The sequence below is a fragment of the Corylus avellana genome, chromosome 1 (genome assembly GCF_965113065.1).
Source record: "Corylus avellana chromosome 1, dhCorAvel1.hap1.2, whole genome shotgun sequence".
Lineage (NCBI taxonomy): Eukaryota > Viridiplantae > Streptophyta > Magnoliopsida > Fagales > Betulaceae > Corylus > Corylus avellana.
This window is the reverse complement of record NC_142490.1, coordinates 45,423,381-45,442,521: the sequence shown is the minus strand read 5'-3', so window position 1 is coordinate 45,442,521 and position 19,141 is coordinate 45,423,381. Positions and strand designations below refer to the sequence as shown.

At 34.4% G+C, this 19,141-nt stretch overlaps 2 protein-coding genes across 5 annotated transcripts; both read left to right on the top strand.

The window, feature by feature from the left end:
* The first annotated feature begins 5,363 nt into the window (after nucleotides 1-5,363).
* LOC132172356 (cysteine-rich receptor-like protein kinase 25) lies at nucleotides 5,364-8,325 on the top strand. Of its 3 annotated transcripts, none has more exons than XM_088516327.1 (7): nucleotides 5,364-6,150; nucleotides 6,236-6,352; nucleotides 6,434-6,624; nucleotides 6,713-6,923; nucleotides 7,030-7,267; nucleotides 7,418-7,568; nucleotides 7,939-8,325. In XM_088516327.1, the coding sequence occupies exons 1-7, from the start codon at nucleotides 5,379-5,381 to the stop codon at nucleotides 8,236-8,238; spliced, it is 1,980 nt and encodes a 659-aa protein (XP_088372453.1). In that variant the 5' UTR covers nucleotides 5,364-5,378; the 3' UTR covers nucleotides 8,239-8,325. The 3 variants fall into 3 exon arrangements, with proteins under 3 accessions (XP_088372453.1, XP_059439823.2, XP_088372450.1); XM_059583840.2 differs by having other exon boundaries at nucleotides 5,379-6,150; nucleotides 6,236-6,356; nucleotides 6,483-6,624; XM_088516324.1 differs by having other exon boundaries at nucleotides 5,379-6,150; nucleotides 6,233-6,352.
* Nucleotides 8,326-11,909: 3,584 nt separating this feature from the next.
* On the top strand, nucleotides 11,910-14,889 carry LOC132172398 (cysteine-rich receptor-like protein kinase 8). Of its 2 annotated transcripts, XM_088516320.1 has the most exons (8): nucleotides 11,910-12,696; nucleotides 12,809-12,925; nucleotides 13,008-13,032; nucleotides 13,108-13,207; nucleotides 13,319-13,529; nucleotides 13,644-13,881; nucleotides 13,971-14,121; nucleotides 14,503-14,889. In XM_088516320.1, exons 1-8 carry the CDS (start codon nucleotides 11,910-11,912, stop codon nucleotides 14,794-14,796), a joined length of 1,923 nt encoding a protein of 640 aa, XP_088372446.1. In that variant the 3' UTR covers nucleotides 14,797-14,889. The 2 variants fall into 2 exon arrangements, with proteins under 2 accessions (XP_088372446.1, XP_059439869.2); XM_059583886.2 differs by having other exon boundaries at nucleotides 13,008-13,207.
* Nucleotides 14,890-19,141: the final 4,252 nt, after the last annotated feature.

Here is a 19,141-nt window from a genome sequence, read left to right as displayed (position 1 = left end):
TTTCTTTTGAAATAATCAAGTATTGTATTTGACTATTCTCATCATCTACAAATAAATTTACATGATCATTTTGAGTCTTTAGAAAATAAAAGAAAAAATATGTGTAAGTTAACAATGAACAAACTCACATGAATAACATAATCATCACATAGACTCTAAGTTAAACATTACACTTTAACCCTATAATTATTATTCTCTTCCTATTCCATTGATCTAGCAACTTACCCCAAATTTATAATATATATATATATATATATATATATATATATATAATATGACATATTAGAACCTAAACCCCATGGGCATCAATTTCCATTGAACTCATAAAAGTCTAGATTTAATTAACGCTTTAAATGTAATTAACACATCCAATTAGCAATCATAGTGTTCACATACTAAAAGTCCTAATTTTATTCATACTATACAAATTAGGGTTTATGTCCATACTATAAATAATAGTGAAATTAAAGCTTTAAACCCATTAATCTAACAACCCGGATCTTAAATCATGCATAGAAATCCACTACACGCAAAAGCCCTTAGTTAATTTTAGGAATTTATCTTCTTACTAAAATTCCCCCAAATTCGGACCTAATAAAAAATTCCCTAAATCATTATGATTTCAAACTTGAAATTCAATGGGTGGAACAAAAACTCAAAGAGAAACTAGAGATTTCTCAATGGCTTTAGTTATAAAAACCCATCAAAAATTTTCATACGGCCATACCAAATCAAGAACCAGAAATCCTCACAAAAAAAGGATCCAAGATTTACATACATATATAAATAAAATAACAACAACAAAAAACACATAAATTTCCAAGTTTCCAAGATGACAACCAATCAAAGAAGGAAAAAAAAAAAAATCAACTTTTCAGATTCTTAACCAAATTTCTAAGCTAAACAATAGAAAAATTAACCAAAAGAAAATCCTAGGATTAACCTAAGAAGTAAGAACCAACCGGTGGAGGAGAGTTGGGAGGACCGGGACCTATCAATTTATTTTGGGGGGACCAGTATAGTTATTATTTTTTTATTTTTTTTTAACTCCTTAAAAATATCTTTTTTGAGGAAGTGGGGGGACCATGGCCCTCGCCGGTACCCCTTCCCTCTGTCTCTCTGTGTAAGTAACGTCATTGCAAACGTGTATTAATTATAGAAACTTTTTGGAAGCTAGCTATAATAAAAAACAATTTGATATGCTTGCTGCCTTACCAAACGGTTTAGACTTTTGTATTTATAGAATAATGTTTACATGAGATTACACTTAAATGAAATTTAAACATTAAGTGATAAGATATACAAAGAGATAAGTTTAACAAGAAGTTGTTAGCTAAATGATCTGCTGGAAGCTTTATCCAGGGATATTGTTTAAATTGATATTATCTTGTATAGAGTCTTCATTTGAAGAGATGTCTTTAACACTAGCTAATAGCAATTTAAATAATCGGTAATATCTTTTTTGAGGATGGAGGACCATGCCCCAACTGGTCCCCCTCCCTCTGTCTCTGCACAAAGGACAGGCGTGGGCTTACCTACTTCAGACAACATGAGATACAGGATTATTAGGCAGGCTTGCACTTGTCCTATATATATGCAGATGTGCCGAATTATGTGTAATTGGGACAGTTAATTAGTTGTAGGGAATCCGATGGTTTAAAATCTGATTAAAGTGGGTTAACTGAAAATGCCAAGTTTGAGTTAATTAAACAGTTCGAGTAATGTTGTATAAATTCGACTTGAATTCGGTTCAGTTATTAAAAAAACCAAGTTTGAATAAAATTTTGGATTTGTTTATTAAATGAGCCAAATTCATAGAAAATCATATAATTCTATTTTTATTATTTTAATAGTATTATCTAACTTTGTATTGTGAACACGTTAAACATTAATGCTCGAAAATTATTTAAAAAGATAATTTTTTTTATTTTTTTATTGTAATAGATATAGCTCTAGTTTGTTTGAAAATTAAATGAACGGAATTGGAATATATTATTTTGCTCCATGATAAATTCAAGCTCAATTTATATTCAAAAAAAAATTAAACAATCCAAACTTAAATATTCAATATTGAGCTCGATTATAGCTTTAATTATCACACCTGATTTTTTCTTTAAGAAAAAAAAGCAAACCTGTATATTGAGTGACAAATAAAATTACTCTAATGGATTACCAGCAATGTTGTAGGTACGACTTTTATCTCCTAAATATGATACAACATTTAAAATTATTATTTGATCAAAATTTAATGGTAATTCATATTAAATTCAATAATAATTTAATAATGTTAGTCGATTATTTGTCTAAAGGCATTAAATAATGGTGCAGGCATGTCAATTATGGAATGAAGGGAAGGCATTGGAGTTGATTGATCCTTTTTTGATTGACTCATGTTGTTCAGATGAATTTTTAAGATACATTTATATTGGATTATTGTGTGTTCAAGAAGATGCAAATGATAGACCAACCATGTCATCTGTGGTTGTAATGTTGAAAAATGAAAGTATAATTTTTTGTCAACCTCAACGACCTGGGTTTTTTGTGAGAAGATTCACTGATCACTATGAAGCAGGGCCTGACTCTATCAACGGCTTATCGGTCTCCAATATTGGGCCACGGTGATGAAACCCATAAGCTTATTTAAAACTTCATTAATGCCTTATCTTCTGCGCATTACAGCAATAGAAGATTGTATTTGCTTGTAATTGACCTTTAATATATATATATATATATATATATATATGTGTGTGTGTGTGTGTGTGTGTGTGTGTGTGTGTGTGAGAGAGAGAGAGAGAGATTTGCACATGTAATTTTTGATTTGGTGAAAGGGAAGTGATGTCAAAGTTTTTGTTCAATTCCACAAAAAAGACTCCTATTTCAGGTCAATTTGGAATAGTAAATCATTACCTTCCGAACACGCCATAGACTTTAAAGTGATGTCAAAGTTTTTGTTCAATTCCACAAAAAAGACTCCTATTTCAGGTCAATTTGGAATAGTAAATCATTACCTTCCGAACACGCCATAGACTTTAAATTTGAAAAAGGATTCAGACAAAAGACAAGTGTGAGGCTTACTGACTTCAGATAGATTTGTCCTTTATGTGGAATTATCTGAATAATTAGTTGTAGGAAAATCTAATCGTTTAAATTCTTTATGGTTTACAATCTCAAACAGATTTAATTGAAAATGCCCGCAAGAGCTAAATATATAAGTAAACGAATAAAATATATAATAAATATAATATAACAAAGAATTCAACTTATCCAACTTCATTAAATAGCACATGGTCATGTCATTATAGTCATGACAGCTACTGGTTAGTTTACAACAAAGAATTCAACTTATCCAACTTCATTAAATAGCACATGGTCATGTCATTATAGTCATGACAGCTACTGGTTAGTTTATAACAAAGAATTCAACTTATCCAACTTCATTAAATAGCATATGGTCATGACAGCTACTGGTTAGTTTAATAAAGAGTATAGTACATATCTTTAATTATAAGGTCATGAGTTTTTTTTAAAAAATTGGGTTGGAGAAATTACCTAATTTATAAAAATAACATTTTTTTTTTTTAATAACATGTGAGATGCACATGAGTTTTAAAAATTATTTATTATAACTTTGTCCCAACTATTAAAAAAATGTGTGCATCTCATATGTTTAAATGACATATGTCATTTATATAGACTGAATTGAAGAAAATTCTTCCGATTCAATTTGGAGAAAAACTCTGTCCGTTCGAGTGAAAAAAGTGAGCCAAAAAGAAGTCTCGATGGCTTATCAATTATAATACTTCTAAAAAAAGAAAAGAAATCGAAAATAATATTGGAGATGTGCCCCCTGAAGAAATTCGTAGGCCTAACTCATCTCATAAAACCGGTTCAATAGGAGATGGTTGTCCATTCCTTATAAACATGTCCAAGATCTTGTCCACAGGCAATGTGTGACTATTTCTCAACACCATCCCTCACGTGCAGGCCGGTATTTTTCTTGATCATTGTCACAAGGTAAGTAGTGTGGGCCCTCATTTGTCCTGTGGTAGGCTCTGATACCAATTGAAAAACACTTTGCTGAATCCAAAAAAACCTTTTGCAAGACCTTAGCTCTATAAGATCGACAAGCCTATAACTCGTCTCCTTGCTCACAATCTTCTTCGACGTGATTCTCCTTTACCAGACCCTTCCGATAGACTTCTCAATCGTAAATTTATCAAAGGAATAACTCAAACTCTAAGAGATTCAATTTAACGCTCACCACATATGATCTCTCTTAGCATAGCCTCTGATAAACTTTCTGGAGGTAAAAATTCGTACCTCTCTTTTTTTATATATATATATATATATATATATATATCAGTAAATCAAACCCTAGACCTAGACCTACTAAAAACATGTTTTTGGGCATAATAAGTACGGGGTCCAGACAGGGTTAGTGCCTGTTTGGACAGGGCCTTGTGAGCAAAAAACATGCTTGCTGGAATTGGTGTCCAGACAGCCTAGCAGCATGTTCGGACACCCTAGCAGCATGTTCGGACACCCCCTACAAAGAACATTCCGTTGGTCTTTGATCAACAGCTTTGATCGATGAGTGTTTGTGGTCCGATTGAGCTGAAACTTTGCAGTAACGTTCATGACACATGAATCCACATTATGAACAGTGGAGGTTGGATTTTGAGTATTCTATATCAGTGTTTGAGCCCGTGGACAGTAGCCTCTACATTTTGGAATCGAATTAAGCCAACATAAATACTAATAAACTCCCCATTTGGCAATTCAGTGACAAAAACCAAAATGCCAAGCCAATCCCATCATCATCATCTCCCCATATTTACTCCCCTTTTTTGTTACAGAATGACAAAAGGTCTTCATGTTTCTTAGGAATTTAAGCCAAACAGAGTGAACCTGTTATGATATTATGAAGAAATTCGTGAGCCTAACTCATCTCATAAAACCGATTTAATAAGAGAGGGTTGCTCATTCCTTATAAACATACCATGATATTGTCCACATGCAATGTGAGACTATTTCTCAACACCTCCAAACAACATTAGTAAGTTACAAGTAAATTTAATAATGTTAGTCGATTATTTGACTCTTACCATGGTGTCTGGTGAATGCCATTGGCTGTTCAATTAACAAGAGCAAAAAAATAATGATAATACTATGGGCTTTGGTTAGTCAACTCAAGAAACTACAGGTAAATTTGTTCAGAAAAAGATTTTCTGTCAGTATCCAGATGCAGCGCGGAAGTTTCTGTGCAATGTTCAGCGGTTTGACATGACACAAGTTTGAAGATAAATCTGGTTGTCGAAGGATGAAATATTCAGCAGTTCAGCTGAAGCAATCATCCAATTTTCTAGCATATTTGGAAAATGGAAAAGGATGTAGTTGTTTTAGCTATGGTTTTCTTAATTATACCACTTTTAATGCGCCCTGTCCTTGCCAGTGGAGATCCTGTCTATACCTTTTGTAACCCAGAGTCCGGAAATTACACACTCAGCGACCCATTTGAAAACAATCTCAAGCTCCTTCTTCAGTCATTGCCGTCCAATACTTCGGTAACAGGTTTCTACAACAACTCTACTGGGGAGGAACCAAAAGTCTATGCTCAAGCACTTTGTAGAGGGGATGTCAATTCGACAGTTTGCCGGGATTGCATAAAGAGTGCAAGCCAGGAAATCTTCAAGCAGTGCAAAACTGAAGATGCAATGATTTGGTTTGAACTCTGCCAAGTTCGCTACTCCTTGCAGAATTTCTTTTCCTTGATGGTTTATACTGGAAAGTATCCAGATCAGATTTATCTGGAGAAAAATCTATCAAATCCATTTCATTTTGATGAAGTATTAAAATACTTAATGATTAACATCTCAAAGGAGGCTGCGTCTGATCCTTTGAAGGGCTTGTTTGCAACTGGGGAAATTAAATTTTCCAGGAAGGAAACAATTTATGGTCTTGTACAATGTACTAGGGACATCTCTGAAAGTTCCTGTTATAGTTGTCTGGTGCCGGCCTTGGGAGATCTTCATGCATGCTGTGATTCACGCCAAGGTGGAATTATTGTTAGTCCGAATTGTAATGTGAGGTTTCAGCTCTACCAATTCTACAACGCCTCAAGTGTGTTCTTAACCTACCCAAGTTCCAAAGGTAACTAAGGACATAAGAATTTTGCGGATTGATTTCCTTTAAAATAGTGGTCTTGGTGAATCGAAATCTTCTTATGGAAAAGCAGGGCCTAAATTGAAGATTTGGATGGTTGTGGTGATTGCTTGTATCCCAATATCGGTTATAGCAGTTGTTGTTGGGTCTTGTGCTGTTTATCATGGGAGGAACAAGAGAACACAAAGAGGTGAATTTATCTAACTGGCTAACTACTAATTACCATCATAGATGTTTTCCAACAAGTAGGTAATTTCATGTTTATTTGCAGATGATGAGAAAAGCCAGAAAGCACTATTACATGAGCTAACAAGCCACACTGGAGTTGCCATTACACAAGACGGTGAATTAGTGAGTGCTGAAGAACTGTCCTTCATGGATCTATCGACCATAGTGGCAGCTACAGACAACTTTTCAGATTCAAATAAGCTCGGACAAGGTGGCTTTGGCACTGTCTACAAGGTAACACCAACTTCTCTATTTCTTTGTCGTGGCCTAATTATTGCTTCATATATATGGAGCCTGAATTTATGGATGATTCTCCTGGCAGGGTGTGCTGCTAGATGGTAAGGAAGTAGCAGTCAAAAGACTGTCAAGGAAGTCATGGCAAGGCTTAGAGGAACTTAAAAATGAGGTCATACTTATTGCAAAACTTCAACACCGAAACCTTGTAAAGCTCTTGGGATGTGGCATAGAGGGAGAGGAAAAGCTGCTTGTCTACGAATTTATGCCCAATAGAAGCCTTGACTTCTTTATCTTTGGTTTGATCTTTGACCCTTTTTCTTTGCTAACTTTCTTTATTAGCTTAAATTTTTTTATTAGATAAAAGGTTGCGAATTCGAATCTAATTATCTTTCTTACTTTTAGATTTAGAAAAACGCATTGAGCTTGATTGGAAGACATGCTATAACATTATTGCTGGTATTGCTAGAGGACTTCTTTACCTTCACGAGGACTCCCGTCTTAAAATCATTCACCGGGATCTAAAGCCTAGCAATGTATTGTTGGACGATGAAATGGAAGCCAAAATATCAGATTTTGGAATGGCTAGGATCTTTGGTGAAAACCAATACTCGGCTAACACTCGAAGAATTGTCGGAACATAGTGAGTTCGCTTCTTCTTCTTCTTCTTTTTTGTGTTATTTCTTTTTTGTCCCAATTTTGATTTTTAAATGAAATTCAGACAAAAAAAAAAAAAAAAAAACAACAACAACAACAATAACATGCATGGTAATGTTATATATGCTCAAAACAGTGGATACATGGCTCCCGAATATGCAATGGAGGGACTCTTTTCTGTAAAATCTGATGTCTTCAGCTTTGGTGTGATATTACTTGAGATTATTAGCGGGAAGAAAAATAGCGGCTTCTACCTCACGGAGCATGCCCAGACACTGCTTGCATATGTATGTTTCTTTTGTTGGCTTTTTTTTTTTTTTTTTTTTTTGACATGTCCGCACAAGAGTGGAGATGCCTCCTAATCCAAAAGCTTAATAACCCTATGAATTTGAGTCCAACTTTGTTATATCAATCACTCACACTTATTACATATTTTCATTATGGGTCTCAAACTTGTCCACAATACTCATAATTGTATACTCAAAAAAATTCACTCATTCTTATTGGTTTAAGCTTTTAAAAAGAGCGGTTATTTATCATATATATCTTAAACTTGTGAACTCACCCACCCTTTGCTCATGAGGGAGGAGGTGCTAATTCGTAAAATGATGTATTGTATGCATAAGAAATATATTTACTTTAAATGTATATTGACAGGCATGGAGACTATGGAATGAAGGAAAAGAACTGGAATTTGTAGACCCTTTGTTGATGGAGTCGTGCCCAACAACAGAAGTTTTAAAGTGCATGCATATTGGGCTTTTGTGTGTGCAAGAGGATCCAGCAGATAGACCCACGATCTCATCTGTGCTTGTTCTGTTGGGAAACGATTCAGCATCTCTTCCTCACCCAAAACAACCTCTATTTGTTGTGGCTCGAATCATTCAGACTGATCACATTCCCACAACTAATCCTTCTGTAAATCACCTTACTGTTTCCATTCTTTCACCTCGATGATGACTACTCACAAGATTGCCCCCCTTCATGTTATATAGCATGCTAATAAATTGGTGAAATTGTATCATATTTTTGGGATATTATAGAAAATAAAAGGATCTTGCACTAGATGTATTAAAAGAATAATTTAGATTTGTATATATTAAACTTTTACAGTAATATGAAGGAGGGTGTTCTCCCCGTGAGATACCTTAGGGTTCCCCTAATTTCTTCAAGGCTCTCTTTTGCTAATTGTGGTGTGTTTTTGGATAAAATTACTGGTAGAATTTATTCTTGGTTATCCAGAAATCCCTCTTATGCAGGCAGGCTTCAGTTGCTGTCTTCTATTTTGTATAGCCTGCAAGTTTATGGGACAGGTATTTTCATTCTCCCTAAGAAAACTTACTCAACAAGCCTAATACAAAACTTACTCAACCATCAATTAACAGTCACCACTCATTCCCAATACAAAACAAATTATTCTGTCAAACTTCCATGAGCTTTCAATTGGGAAATCGTAGATAGACTACACCTGGGCAGTCTATGACTAGGGAAAATGTCACTTATTAGAAAAAGTTCTATCTTGTAAGCAAGGGAAAAGGAAAAAGGAGAGAGACAGAGAAAAAAAAAAAAGGAAAAAAAAATCCTAGTTACAGCATAAGCACATCAACTGGTTAACTTGCAACATCTTCACTTTGTACATGTGTAAGACCAATTCTAGATTTATTTTCCAATATTTTATGCCAAAAAAAAAGAGCAAATGACAAAAAAGAACTTCAAGAAGAAAAAAGGAGAAATGGAAAAGTAGTATATTGCTTAATATTTCCAGAGCACAATATAAAGAATTAAACACGTTAAAATGTTTTGCTAGAAATATTTCTTGAACATGGCACCCCACCTAGAGGAACTTTTCATAATATTTCAGAAGGCAGGGCTGCTAAGGAACTTAGCCTTAATGAACAAACATAATCCATTTAATTAAGCACAAGAAAGAGGCTGCAGAATTACTGGTCAGAACCTTTTTCTCTACTAGTCCCAAGTGCATTCCTACGTAGTATATTATTGAAGTAGTTGAAATAATAATACTTTACGTGGTTGTAAATATTGCTATTACTGTGAAGGGAAGAAATTTCAACCTATTTTTGTCAATTGGCCGATTACCACAGAAGGTCCAACAACAGTTCCCGATCCAATATGAACATATGCACTGACAACAGATTTCGGATGAACTACAGCACCAGTCTCTATGAGCGCTGTTGGATCAATGGAAGCTGACTTGTGGAAAATCCCACCTCCATTATTCCATCTCTGAAATTCTTTGGGGCTTAGTCCAACACCATCCTCTAATCTTGAAATTCGAGGCAGGTGGCAAATGCCAGTTAATACATGATTGAAGTGAAACAATATGAACTTCAATAGCTCATGCTTTAAAAAAAATGCTAAGATAAAAAAGACATCTAAGATTCGAAATGGACGGTTAACCAACTGAAACAAAACAAACGCAGATCAGCTTCACGACCCATGTCGGAAATGCATCAAATTCTTCACATGTCTATTGAAATTCCGTAAAAACTATCATCATTCATAAATACACCTCAAGCTAATTCTTTCATTACATACATTTACATTTACTGAGGAGGTTTCTAACACAACAATATAAATGTGGGCAGTACATCTAATACATTTTTTATAGCATGCCTATTGGTACAATGCTGTCAATGCACACAGCAAGATTAGACTACATGCTCAATGTTTCCGTATACTTCGAAGCTAATTTTTCACCAAGCCTTTCACCTTTATTTTCTCCCAGTAGAAAAAAGTTCTACAAAATTACCTCTTCATTCTAAGTTCTATCAATGCAAGCGCTTATCATGCTTGTATAATATGTTATTGAATGTCATGAACTGTTCTGTAACTGGGTTTACTTTCACAAACATTTTCACAAACAGTACTACTACAAAACGACTTCAAACTCCATTAGTCCAAACGACGCACCAGACGTATCAGAGGAAGCACAAGACCCAGTTTGGAGGTTCTGGCCAGCCCCCACGGAGAAATCACGACGGATACGATCAACCAACGGAGATAAAGCACGAAGGCCTTGTATATACGCCTTGCGCTTCTTGGACATGAGGTAAGAAAGTGAAGTGGAGGAGCCCAAACTGGCCAATTTTCTCACAGTGATTTCCATGGCCGAGAGAGAGAGAGAACAATGGCTAAGATGTTAGCTTTCAAAGGATTTGAAAAACAGTTTCGGCTTGGGAAATGGCAGGGAAAGTGCCTCAGACTGTCTGATTCTTAGGACAAAGGGGCACTCCTGTTATTCCGACTAGGAGATAAGGATATTATGGTGACGCGGATAATAATCAATTAGATGGGCTTGTTCCGAGCCTGGGCCGTGAACCTTGGTCAATGGTCTGCCTGTGTGATGTATTTATGGGCTCGAATCAGAAGCCCGAGATCTAAACATTCTCTAATCGGAAATTACCAAAGGATTATATTCCGGGTGAGGTTGCATTGAGCGTGTTAAAGGGGCAAATCTAGAAAATTTGGATTTATTTTGTAGTAAATTTCAGAAGTCAGTCAAAAATATCAACTATGCATGTTTTTAGCTCTTGATTTCCGGGACATGCTCTCTCTTCTCAAGTCTATATAGTCTATATAATAGACTTTTGAAAGCAAAAATATTGTGTGAAATAAGAGAATACTTATTCGTCAAAATTCTTTCATTGAGGTCACTGCAATTCATTGGTGGAATTGACTGTTATTTCAGAGACTCGACATCAATGGACCAAGTCTGACAACCTATGGGCATCTAAATTAATGTTTCAAGCGGAGTAGTGTCCCAGACTCCCAATCCCAAACGCCTTCCTCGAAAGTCTACACTACAGCTCCCACGAATCTTTTGTTAGTTGACTAATAATACAAATACAGTAGAATAAGCAAATATATAAGGCCCCAGTTTTGGATAGAATTGACATTGATGCCGTCTGCCGATGGTTGTATGCAGGGACGGGGTAGAAAATTTTATGGGAGGACCTAGTCAAAATTTTTTTTTTTTTCGGTTCTTTAGAATTTTTTTTATTAAAAAATAATAATTTTGGTTTTTTTTTTTTATGAAATAAGGCTAATAAGCACTATCGTAAAGACCAAAAAAAGTGAGCATTTGAAAGTAAAAGCCAAAAAATAAATTATTTGAAAATAAGGACCAAAAATAAAAAAATTTAATGGGTATGACCCAAAAAAAAATTAAAAATATGGCCAAAAGTTTTTATTAAATATAGCCAAAAAATTTAAAAATAAGGCCAAATTTTTTTTTGGAGATGGCCGAAATGACTAAACTTAAATATAAATTTTACTTTATTTTTTTATTTATAATTTTTTTTCTTCCTTATTTTGGGGGGACCATGCCCTACCCCGATTCCCCCCACTGGTTGTATGTAAATTCCTGCTCCTTCAATAAAGTCAACAATTATTTTTTAACAAAAGTGGAATCTTGGAACAACGCTTTTGGCTTGATTTTGGCCTAAGATTTGTTCGAAGAAATTACCCTTTTGATAGGATTATGAAAAGACTCCAAGAAAGGATTTTTACAATCATAGCCCAAGGTATAGCAGAAACAGAAACTCCTTCAGCTACCATATTGAGAGATTTGGCCATTATCATAGTATACAAGCCCTACAAAGCAAAATATGATTCATTCCCATATTGTTCCAAAAGTTATTGGACCCTTTCTGCTTTATGTTTTCCTCGCCCTCCTCTGCAATAATCTAGCCTATGCTGACCCTCCGTATTCCATTTGTTCAAACAACAGTAATTATGCAGGTAATATCACATTATTTCAGAACAATCTCCAAGATGCCTTCTTTTCTTTATCCTCGAATGCTTCTGTTTCCAAATTCTATAATACCTCCAAAGGAAATGACCCAGATGGAGTTTATAGTCTTTACATGTGCCTCGGCTATGTTTCAAATGAAACCTGCCAGACATGCATAACAACCGCTACACAAGACATTTTGAGACTTTGCCCAAACACAACAGAAGCAGTTGTATGGGAGGAGGTATGCCAGTTGCGATTCTCCAACAAAAATTTCTTTGGCCAATTGAATGTCACAGGAAACGTTCTAGACCTGGATAACAAGAAGAACATTTCGGAACCAGAACAATTCAAATCTGTTGTGAATGAGACGTTGAATACTCTTACTAAGAGGGCAGCTTTCAGTCTTTCAGCTAACATGTATGCTACTGGGGAAGTAACCTTTCAAGATAAGACAATATATGCTCTAGTGCAGTGCACCAGAGACTTATCCGCTGATGGGTGTAATTCATGTCTTCAGGGGGCCATAACAGATGTTTTAACTTGCTGCTATTTCTCTGTTGGGGCTAGACTTCCTAGTCGTAGTTGCTACTTGAGGTATGAGCTATATAACTTCTATAATGGATCTGGAGCTTCCAGTTCAACTAATGAGCAAGGAGGAAGTAAGTATTTGTCAACAACACTACTTTTTTTTAACACAAATTACTTTGATTATAGTAATAATTCGTATGTGGTAATCAATAATGAACTCCGAATGATTGCTTTCAAATGCAGGCAATGGATGGACAACATGGATGATGGTAATCCTTGCAGTTGCATCAGCATGCTTGGCGATAGTACTTCTGGGTTCCTGTATTTTTTGCCTTAAGATGAGGAAGAAGGCTAAAAAATGTAAAGACGCCTGTCAGTAAGTTTGCTTTACAATTTTGAACTTTTGTTTTCACTATTGAGACTACCATTCTTTTTTGTTCAGGTGAGAGAGAAATTATTAGTCAACAAGCAAATATTGGTGATCATTATATCTCAAACTTTCATCGCCCCAATTTTCAAGGAAGATATGATCCGAACACTCGGGAATCCCCCCATATTGATTTGGCATCTATACTAGCAGCCACCAACAACTTCTCTGATTCAAATAAGCTTGGGGAAGGTGGTTTTGGCCCAGTTTACAAGGTGATTCGTGTTATCTAATTAAGTCTAGAACACAAAAAAGTTTCAATTTGCCTTTTTTATTTTTATTTTTTTATGTTAATCAGGAAAATTAGAGCAAATGAACTTTTGCAGGGTATACTCAGTGATGGAAAGGAAGTAGCAGTTAAGAGACTCTCTTACTGTTCAGAGCAGGGTTCACAGGAATTCACAAATGAAGTTTTACTAATAATGAAGCTTCAACACAAAAATCTTGTCAGGCTACTTGGGTTTTGCACAGAGCGAGAAGAAAAGCTGCTTGTTTATGAATTCATGCCCAACAGCAGCCTGGATGTCTTTCTCTTTGGTTCGTTAATTTCTTCCTCACTCTTTTTGTTGTTTTAATGGGCACTCGAATCAACTTTGTAAAGATTCAGCCATAGAACAATGAATTGAATTAATTTCAAATTTTAATGGTTAGATCCAAGGAGACGTGCACAACTCAATTGGAGCAAACGACGTAATATAATATGTGGAATTGCAAGGGGAATTCTTTATCTTCATGAGGATTCTCGACTTAAAATCATTCATAGAGACTTAAAAGCTAGTAATGTATTATTGGACTATGACATGAATCCTAAGATCTCAGACTTTGGAACGGCAAGGATCTTAACAGGAAGCGAAGGTGAAACTAATACTGCTAAAATAGTTGGAACATAGTAAGTACATGTAAGATTAGTGTGCCTTTGGTTATTTAATTGTGTATATGTTAACTTCTTTTATTGTTGTTTTAATATGCTTTGAACAGTGGATACATGGCCCCAGAGTATGCTATGGAAGGATTATATTCCATTAAGTCTGATGTTTTTAGCTTTGGAGTACTCTTGCTTGAGATCATAACTGGGAGAGGAAATGCTAGCTTCCGTCGGTCAAAAGGTGCTCCTAGCCTCCTAGCATATGTAAGATATTTTTGGCTTAAAGTCTAGTCCATACTTCTAGAGTTGATATTGGGCAAGGGCAATGGGAATTTATATTTGTGTGTCAGGTTTAGGTCATGTTGAAATATGAGTATGAAATGTATAGTGAAGTTTGTAAGTCGTTTAAAAAATTGCTAACTCTAAATGTCAAGTGTTAAGTTCAGGTCGTGTCGAGACATTAGTATTAGAATACATGGTTAATCTTAACTCAACTCAACTCATTTAATTAAACAAGTTTGACTCTTCAACCCTAACCAGTTAATTTCGTATTTGATACATATTTAGTTCGTGAGTCTTATCAAAAATTGTCAAACCTAATATTAGGCAAAAAAAACTGTCTAAACGAATTAAATAATGGTGCAGGCATGGCAATTATGGAACGAAGGGAAAGCGGTCGAGATGATGGATCCGTTATTGAATGACTCATGCTACCCGGATGAATTTCTAAGATACATTCATATTGGATTGTTGTGTGCTCAAGAAGATGCAAATGATAGACCAACCATGTCATCTGTGGTTGTAATGTTGAAAAATGAAAGTATAACTCTTTGCCAACCTCAACGACCTGCGTTTTCTATAGGGAGATTCACGGATCACAATGAAACATGTTATGACTCTATCAACGGCTTATCAATTTCCAATATTGGGCCTCGGTGATGGAACCCATATTAGGACTGAAACTTCGTTAATGCTTTATCTTGTGTGCAGTACATCAATAGATTATAGAAGTTTGTATTTGCTTATAATTGACCTCATCATATATGTGAGTTACACATGTAATATTTAATTTGGTCAATGAATATGATTTCAAAGTTTGTGTTCGCCTTGAATTCCACAAAAAAAAAGAAAAAGACTTATATATATATATATATATATATATATATTCAAATTCAATTGTCAAGTTTAGTACATCATTAACTTGTGAGAATACGCAATTGACTTTAAATTCCAGTAAGGATTCCCACAAAGGACAGGCGTGGGCTCACCTACTTCAGACAACCTGAGATGCAGAATTAATTAGGCAGTCTTGCACTTGTCCTATATGCTGATGTGCCGAATTATGTGTAATTGGGACAAATAGCTGTAGGGAATCCGATGGTTTAAATTCTTTATGGTTTAAAATCTGATTAAAGTGGGTTAACTGAAAATGCCAAGATCACACTTGGTGCTTTTAATGAATAGAGTAGTTCTTAAACAGTTCGACTTGAATTTGGTTAATTTGGTTAATTATTAAATAAACCAAGTTTGAATAAAATTTTGGATTTTTTTATTAAATGAGCCAAACTCATATAAACTCATAGAAAATTATATGATTTTATTTTTATTATTTTTATAGTATTATCTAACTTTGTATTGTGAACTCGTTAAACATTAATGTTCGAAAATTATTTAAAAAGATAAATTTTTTTTATTGTAATAGATATAGCTCTAGTTTGATGGAAAATTAAATGAACCATATTGGAATATATATATTATTCTGCTCCATGATAAATTCAAGCTCAATTTATATTCAAAACAAAATTAAACAATCCAAACTTAAATATTCAATACTGAGCTCGATTATAGCTTTAATTACACCTTATTTTTTCTTTAAAAAGAAAAAAAGAAAAAGCACACCTGATTTTTAAAAGTCACCCTAAGGACTAAATATATAAGAAAACGAATAAACTATGTAAATAATATAACAAAGGTTTAATTAGAAAAAAAAAAAAAATATATATATATATATATATATATATATATATATAAAACAAAGGTTTAAAGGTAAAATAAACAAGCTAGAAACAAAGAATTCAACTTATCCAACTTCATTAAATAGCACATGGCCGGTCATGTGTCTTTATAGAATTATAGTCATGACAGCTACTCATTAGTTTTTGGGCCCTTGGGAGTGCAATTTTTAAAATGCGTTTTTAAAAATTGCGTTTTAAAAATTATTATTTTTTAAAATCGCATAGGCGTTCGGTAAAATATGTTAAGAAATACTTTTTTTATCAATTGAGTGATTGGATAATATTAGCATATAATTGCCGTTTTATGGTCAAATAGGTAAATATTGCGCCAAATATTGTTTAAAGGGAAATCGTGATTTTTGTTTAAATTCGCACTTTTTCAAATAAGCACCCTATAGTCAGCTTATAAAAATCGCAGATTTTTTCACGATTTTAAAATTTGCATTTTTAAAATCACAATTTCAAACGCTCCAAAATTGTAATTTGGTTTAAAAATGCAGATTAATTTTTTTAAAACGCATTCCCAAACGGACCGTAAGGGTAAACATCTTTAATACTAATACTAATGACTTAATTGCATTCATCGTACTTGACCCAGAATAGTATCCAATGAGAAAATTCCTAATGTTCGTTAAAACTTCAAAGTGGACTAGGAAGCTAGTCATCAGCCTCAGCATGAGAACTAAATAATAGATTGAGATTCTCTCATATTTTTTAAATTATGATATTCTCATATTGTAAAATTTGAGCTATTCATTTAATCTAACAGTTTAAATAAATGTACACGTTTATGTATTACTGAGATAATTAATTTTAGTTTTTTAATATCTAAAATCTATTCGTCTCGGTAACACAAACTTTTGCATTTATTTAAATCGTTAGATGAAATAGATGGCTTAGCTTTTAGAATTCATATTTTAAAAAATATGAGGGAATCCAAAACCCTAAATAATTTAGTATTCTTGCTGATTTACAATAATTAAGATATAAAAGCTGTTGGCTGAGTGCTGTTCTCTCATACTGAAGACTGGTTCTGGTGAGTGGTGATGAATAATTGGTGCATATTCTCAAGCCTTCTTCCTGGTACAGGCTTTCACTAAAGCATTCTGAATAAGTACTATAAATATGGGCATTCAAAGTCCCATGATCTTTGCTGGCTAACTACTGCTAGAGTTATTCCAAACAAGTGTTCTTTAAACATATATAGTTGTTGCTACTCATAAGTGGACACACTCTCCCCAATTTTAAGTACCATGTTAAGGAATGTGTACTTGGAGCATCTCTAGCCATGGTTGTTAGTTTAGCTACTGAAAATGTACTACTTTAACTACTGTTTTTTCGCTACACATTCCAACAAATTTTCTATTTTACAGTTTACTTCCTTTTAAATATTATTTCTCATTCTTTTTTTATTATATTTTTTTTCCAACACTCAAGCAATGGGAAAATAAACATTTATAAAATCATTCATTTCATATATTGTTGTGAAATACTGGAAAATTATTATTCTCTGCTATTCTTTTGTAAATTCACACACAAAAGTTGTGTATATATAGCCATGCATATTGAAGAAGTAATCAGCATTAACATTAAACCCCAATTGTGACGAACATCAACATTAAATCTCAATTCACCACAATGTCTATATATATATAAAAACGTTCAAGGCCAATTTAATTTAAAAAAAGTCACAATTTCTTACAGGAAATTAAATCAGTTTACTTCGACGTAAAATGGTTTCCATCGGAAAATATTTTCAGGGAAGTCATTTTCCCTGAAAATGTTTTCTGCCGAAAACATTTTACGGCATTTACCACGCGCACGGAAAATCAAAATTTTTTTTTTGTTTTTTATATTTTTTATATATACTTTTTTCATTAAATCATATTAAACTCTAAATTGCAAAAATGTCCTGACCAAGCCTTAGAGGTGTCCGAACCAAGTCCTGCAATGACCCCACTGCGACTCACCCGAGACCTACCCGGACCCCACCTAGGACCTATCAGGACCCCGTCAGGATCAGCCCGAGACCCTTGCAAGATCCGCCCAAGACCGGATAGGGACATTTTTTGTAATTTTGTGTTTAATATGATTTTGCGTACACACTAAATATCAGAAAATGTTTTCTGCTAAAAATGTTTTTCAACAACCAGGACCCGTCTGATTTTTTGTACATGCCAAATACCGAAAAATGTTTTTTAAGAAATCATTTTTAAGGAAATTGTTTTGCTGAAAATATTTTCCGATGAGTCCTGGGCAGGTCCATGGTGGGTCCCGGGCGGGAGGATCTCGGGTAGGTCTGGTCAGGTCCCAGTCAGGTCCTAGGCGAGTCCCGATCAAGTCTCGAGCAAGTCCTAGCGGGGTCCTGGGCAAGTCCCGATCAAGTCTAGACAGGGTCCCGGTAGGTTCCAGGCAAGTTCGATCAAGTCCCGATTAGGTCCCGAGTGGGTCCCGGGCTGTGACAATCCTAAGTCCCTATAGGGTATTTTTAGTTGACTCATAGGTTTTTTTTTTAGAAAAAAAAAAAAGAAGAAGAAAGAGTTGGCTTAAGTTAACAATGAGAATGGACCACCGGATATATATATATATATAATAATAATAATAATCATAATAATAATAATATTATTATTATTTATTATTATCAAAAATAAAAAATAATAATAGGTAGTAATACTAATAACAAAAAAAAAAAAAAAAAAAAAAAATCCCTAAAGCCTAAGCGCCGCCTAGGGGGACAACCGCATCTCATACTACGTCTCTCTCTCTCAGTACTTCACTCACACCGGCTGTGTTTGGCAAAGGGCCGGACAGGACCGAACTTAAAAATTTTAAAAAAAAATTCTTAAAATCAACTCTAACATTCTTACTTTTTGCATCACATCAATAACTTTTTATTATTACTCAAATAAAAAAATAACTACAAAATAAATTTTTTTTCACTTTTTTTACAAAATATTCTTACTTTTTTCTCTCATATCAATCAAATCTACAACAATATCATTTCACTCATTTTTTTCATTTCATTGCGAAACACGGCCATCAAAGTCTAGGTGCTCTCCCCTCCTCAACGTGAGTGTCGGCCAGGTATGACCCTTAGACTCACAACTTTTCTTTCTTATTATTCCCCTCCTCAACGTGAGTGTCGGTCGCCAGGTATGACCCTTGGACTCACAACTTTTCATCTTATTATTACATAGGGGGTGTGTTTGCCAATGGCCCTGGAACGGTACTGTTCCTGGGCCTCCCTCAATCTCAAAAAAAAAATTCTT

Coding starts and splice junctions, on each gene's coding strand:
- LOC132172398 (XM_059583886.2), top strand. CDS start 11,910: ATGATTCATTCCCATATTGTTCCAAAAGTTATTGGACCCTTTCTGCTT. Junction 12,697..12,808: donor AACTAATGAGCAAGGAGGAA/GTAAGTATTTGT, acceptor TTTCAAATGCAG/GCAATGGATGGACAACATGG. Junction 14,122..14,502: donor CTCCTAGCCTCCTAGCATAT/GTAAGATATTTT, acceptor ATAATGGTGCAG/GCATGGCAATTATGGAACGA.
- LOC132172356 (XM_088516324.1), top strand. CDS start 5,379: ATGGAAAAGGATGTAGTTGTTTTAGCTATGGTTTTCTTAATTATACCA. Junction 6,151..6,232: donor AACCTACCCAAGTTCCAAAG/GTAACTAAGGAC, acceptor CTTATGGAAAAG/CAGGGCCTAAATTGAAGATT. Junction 7,569..7,938: donor CCCAGACACTGCTTGCATAT/GTATGTTTCTTT, acceptor GTATATTGACAG/GCATGGAGACTATGGAATGA.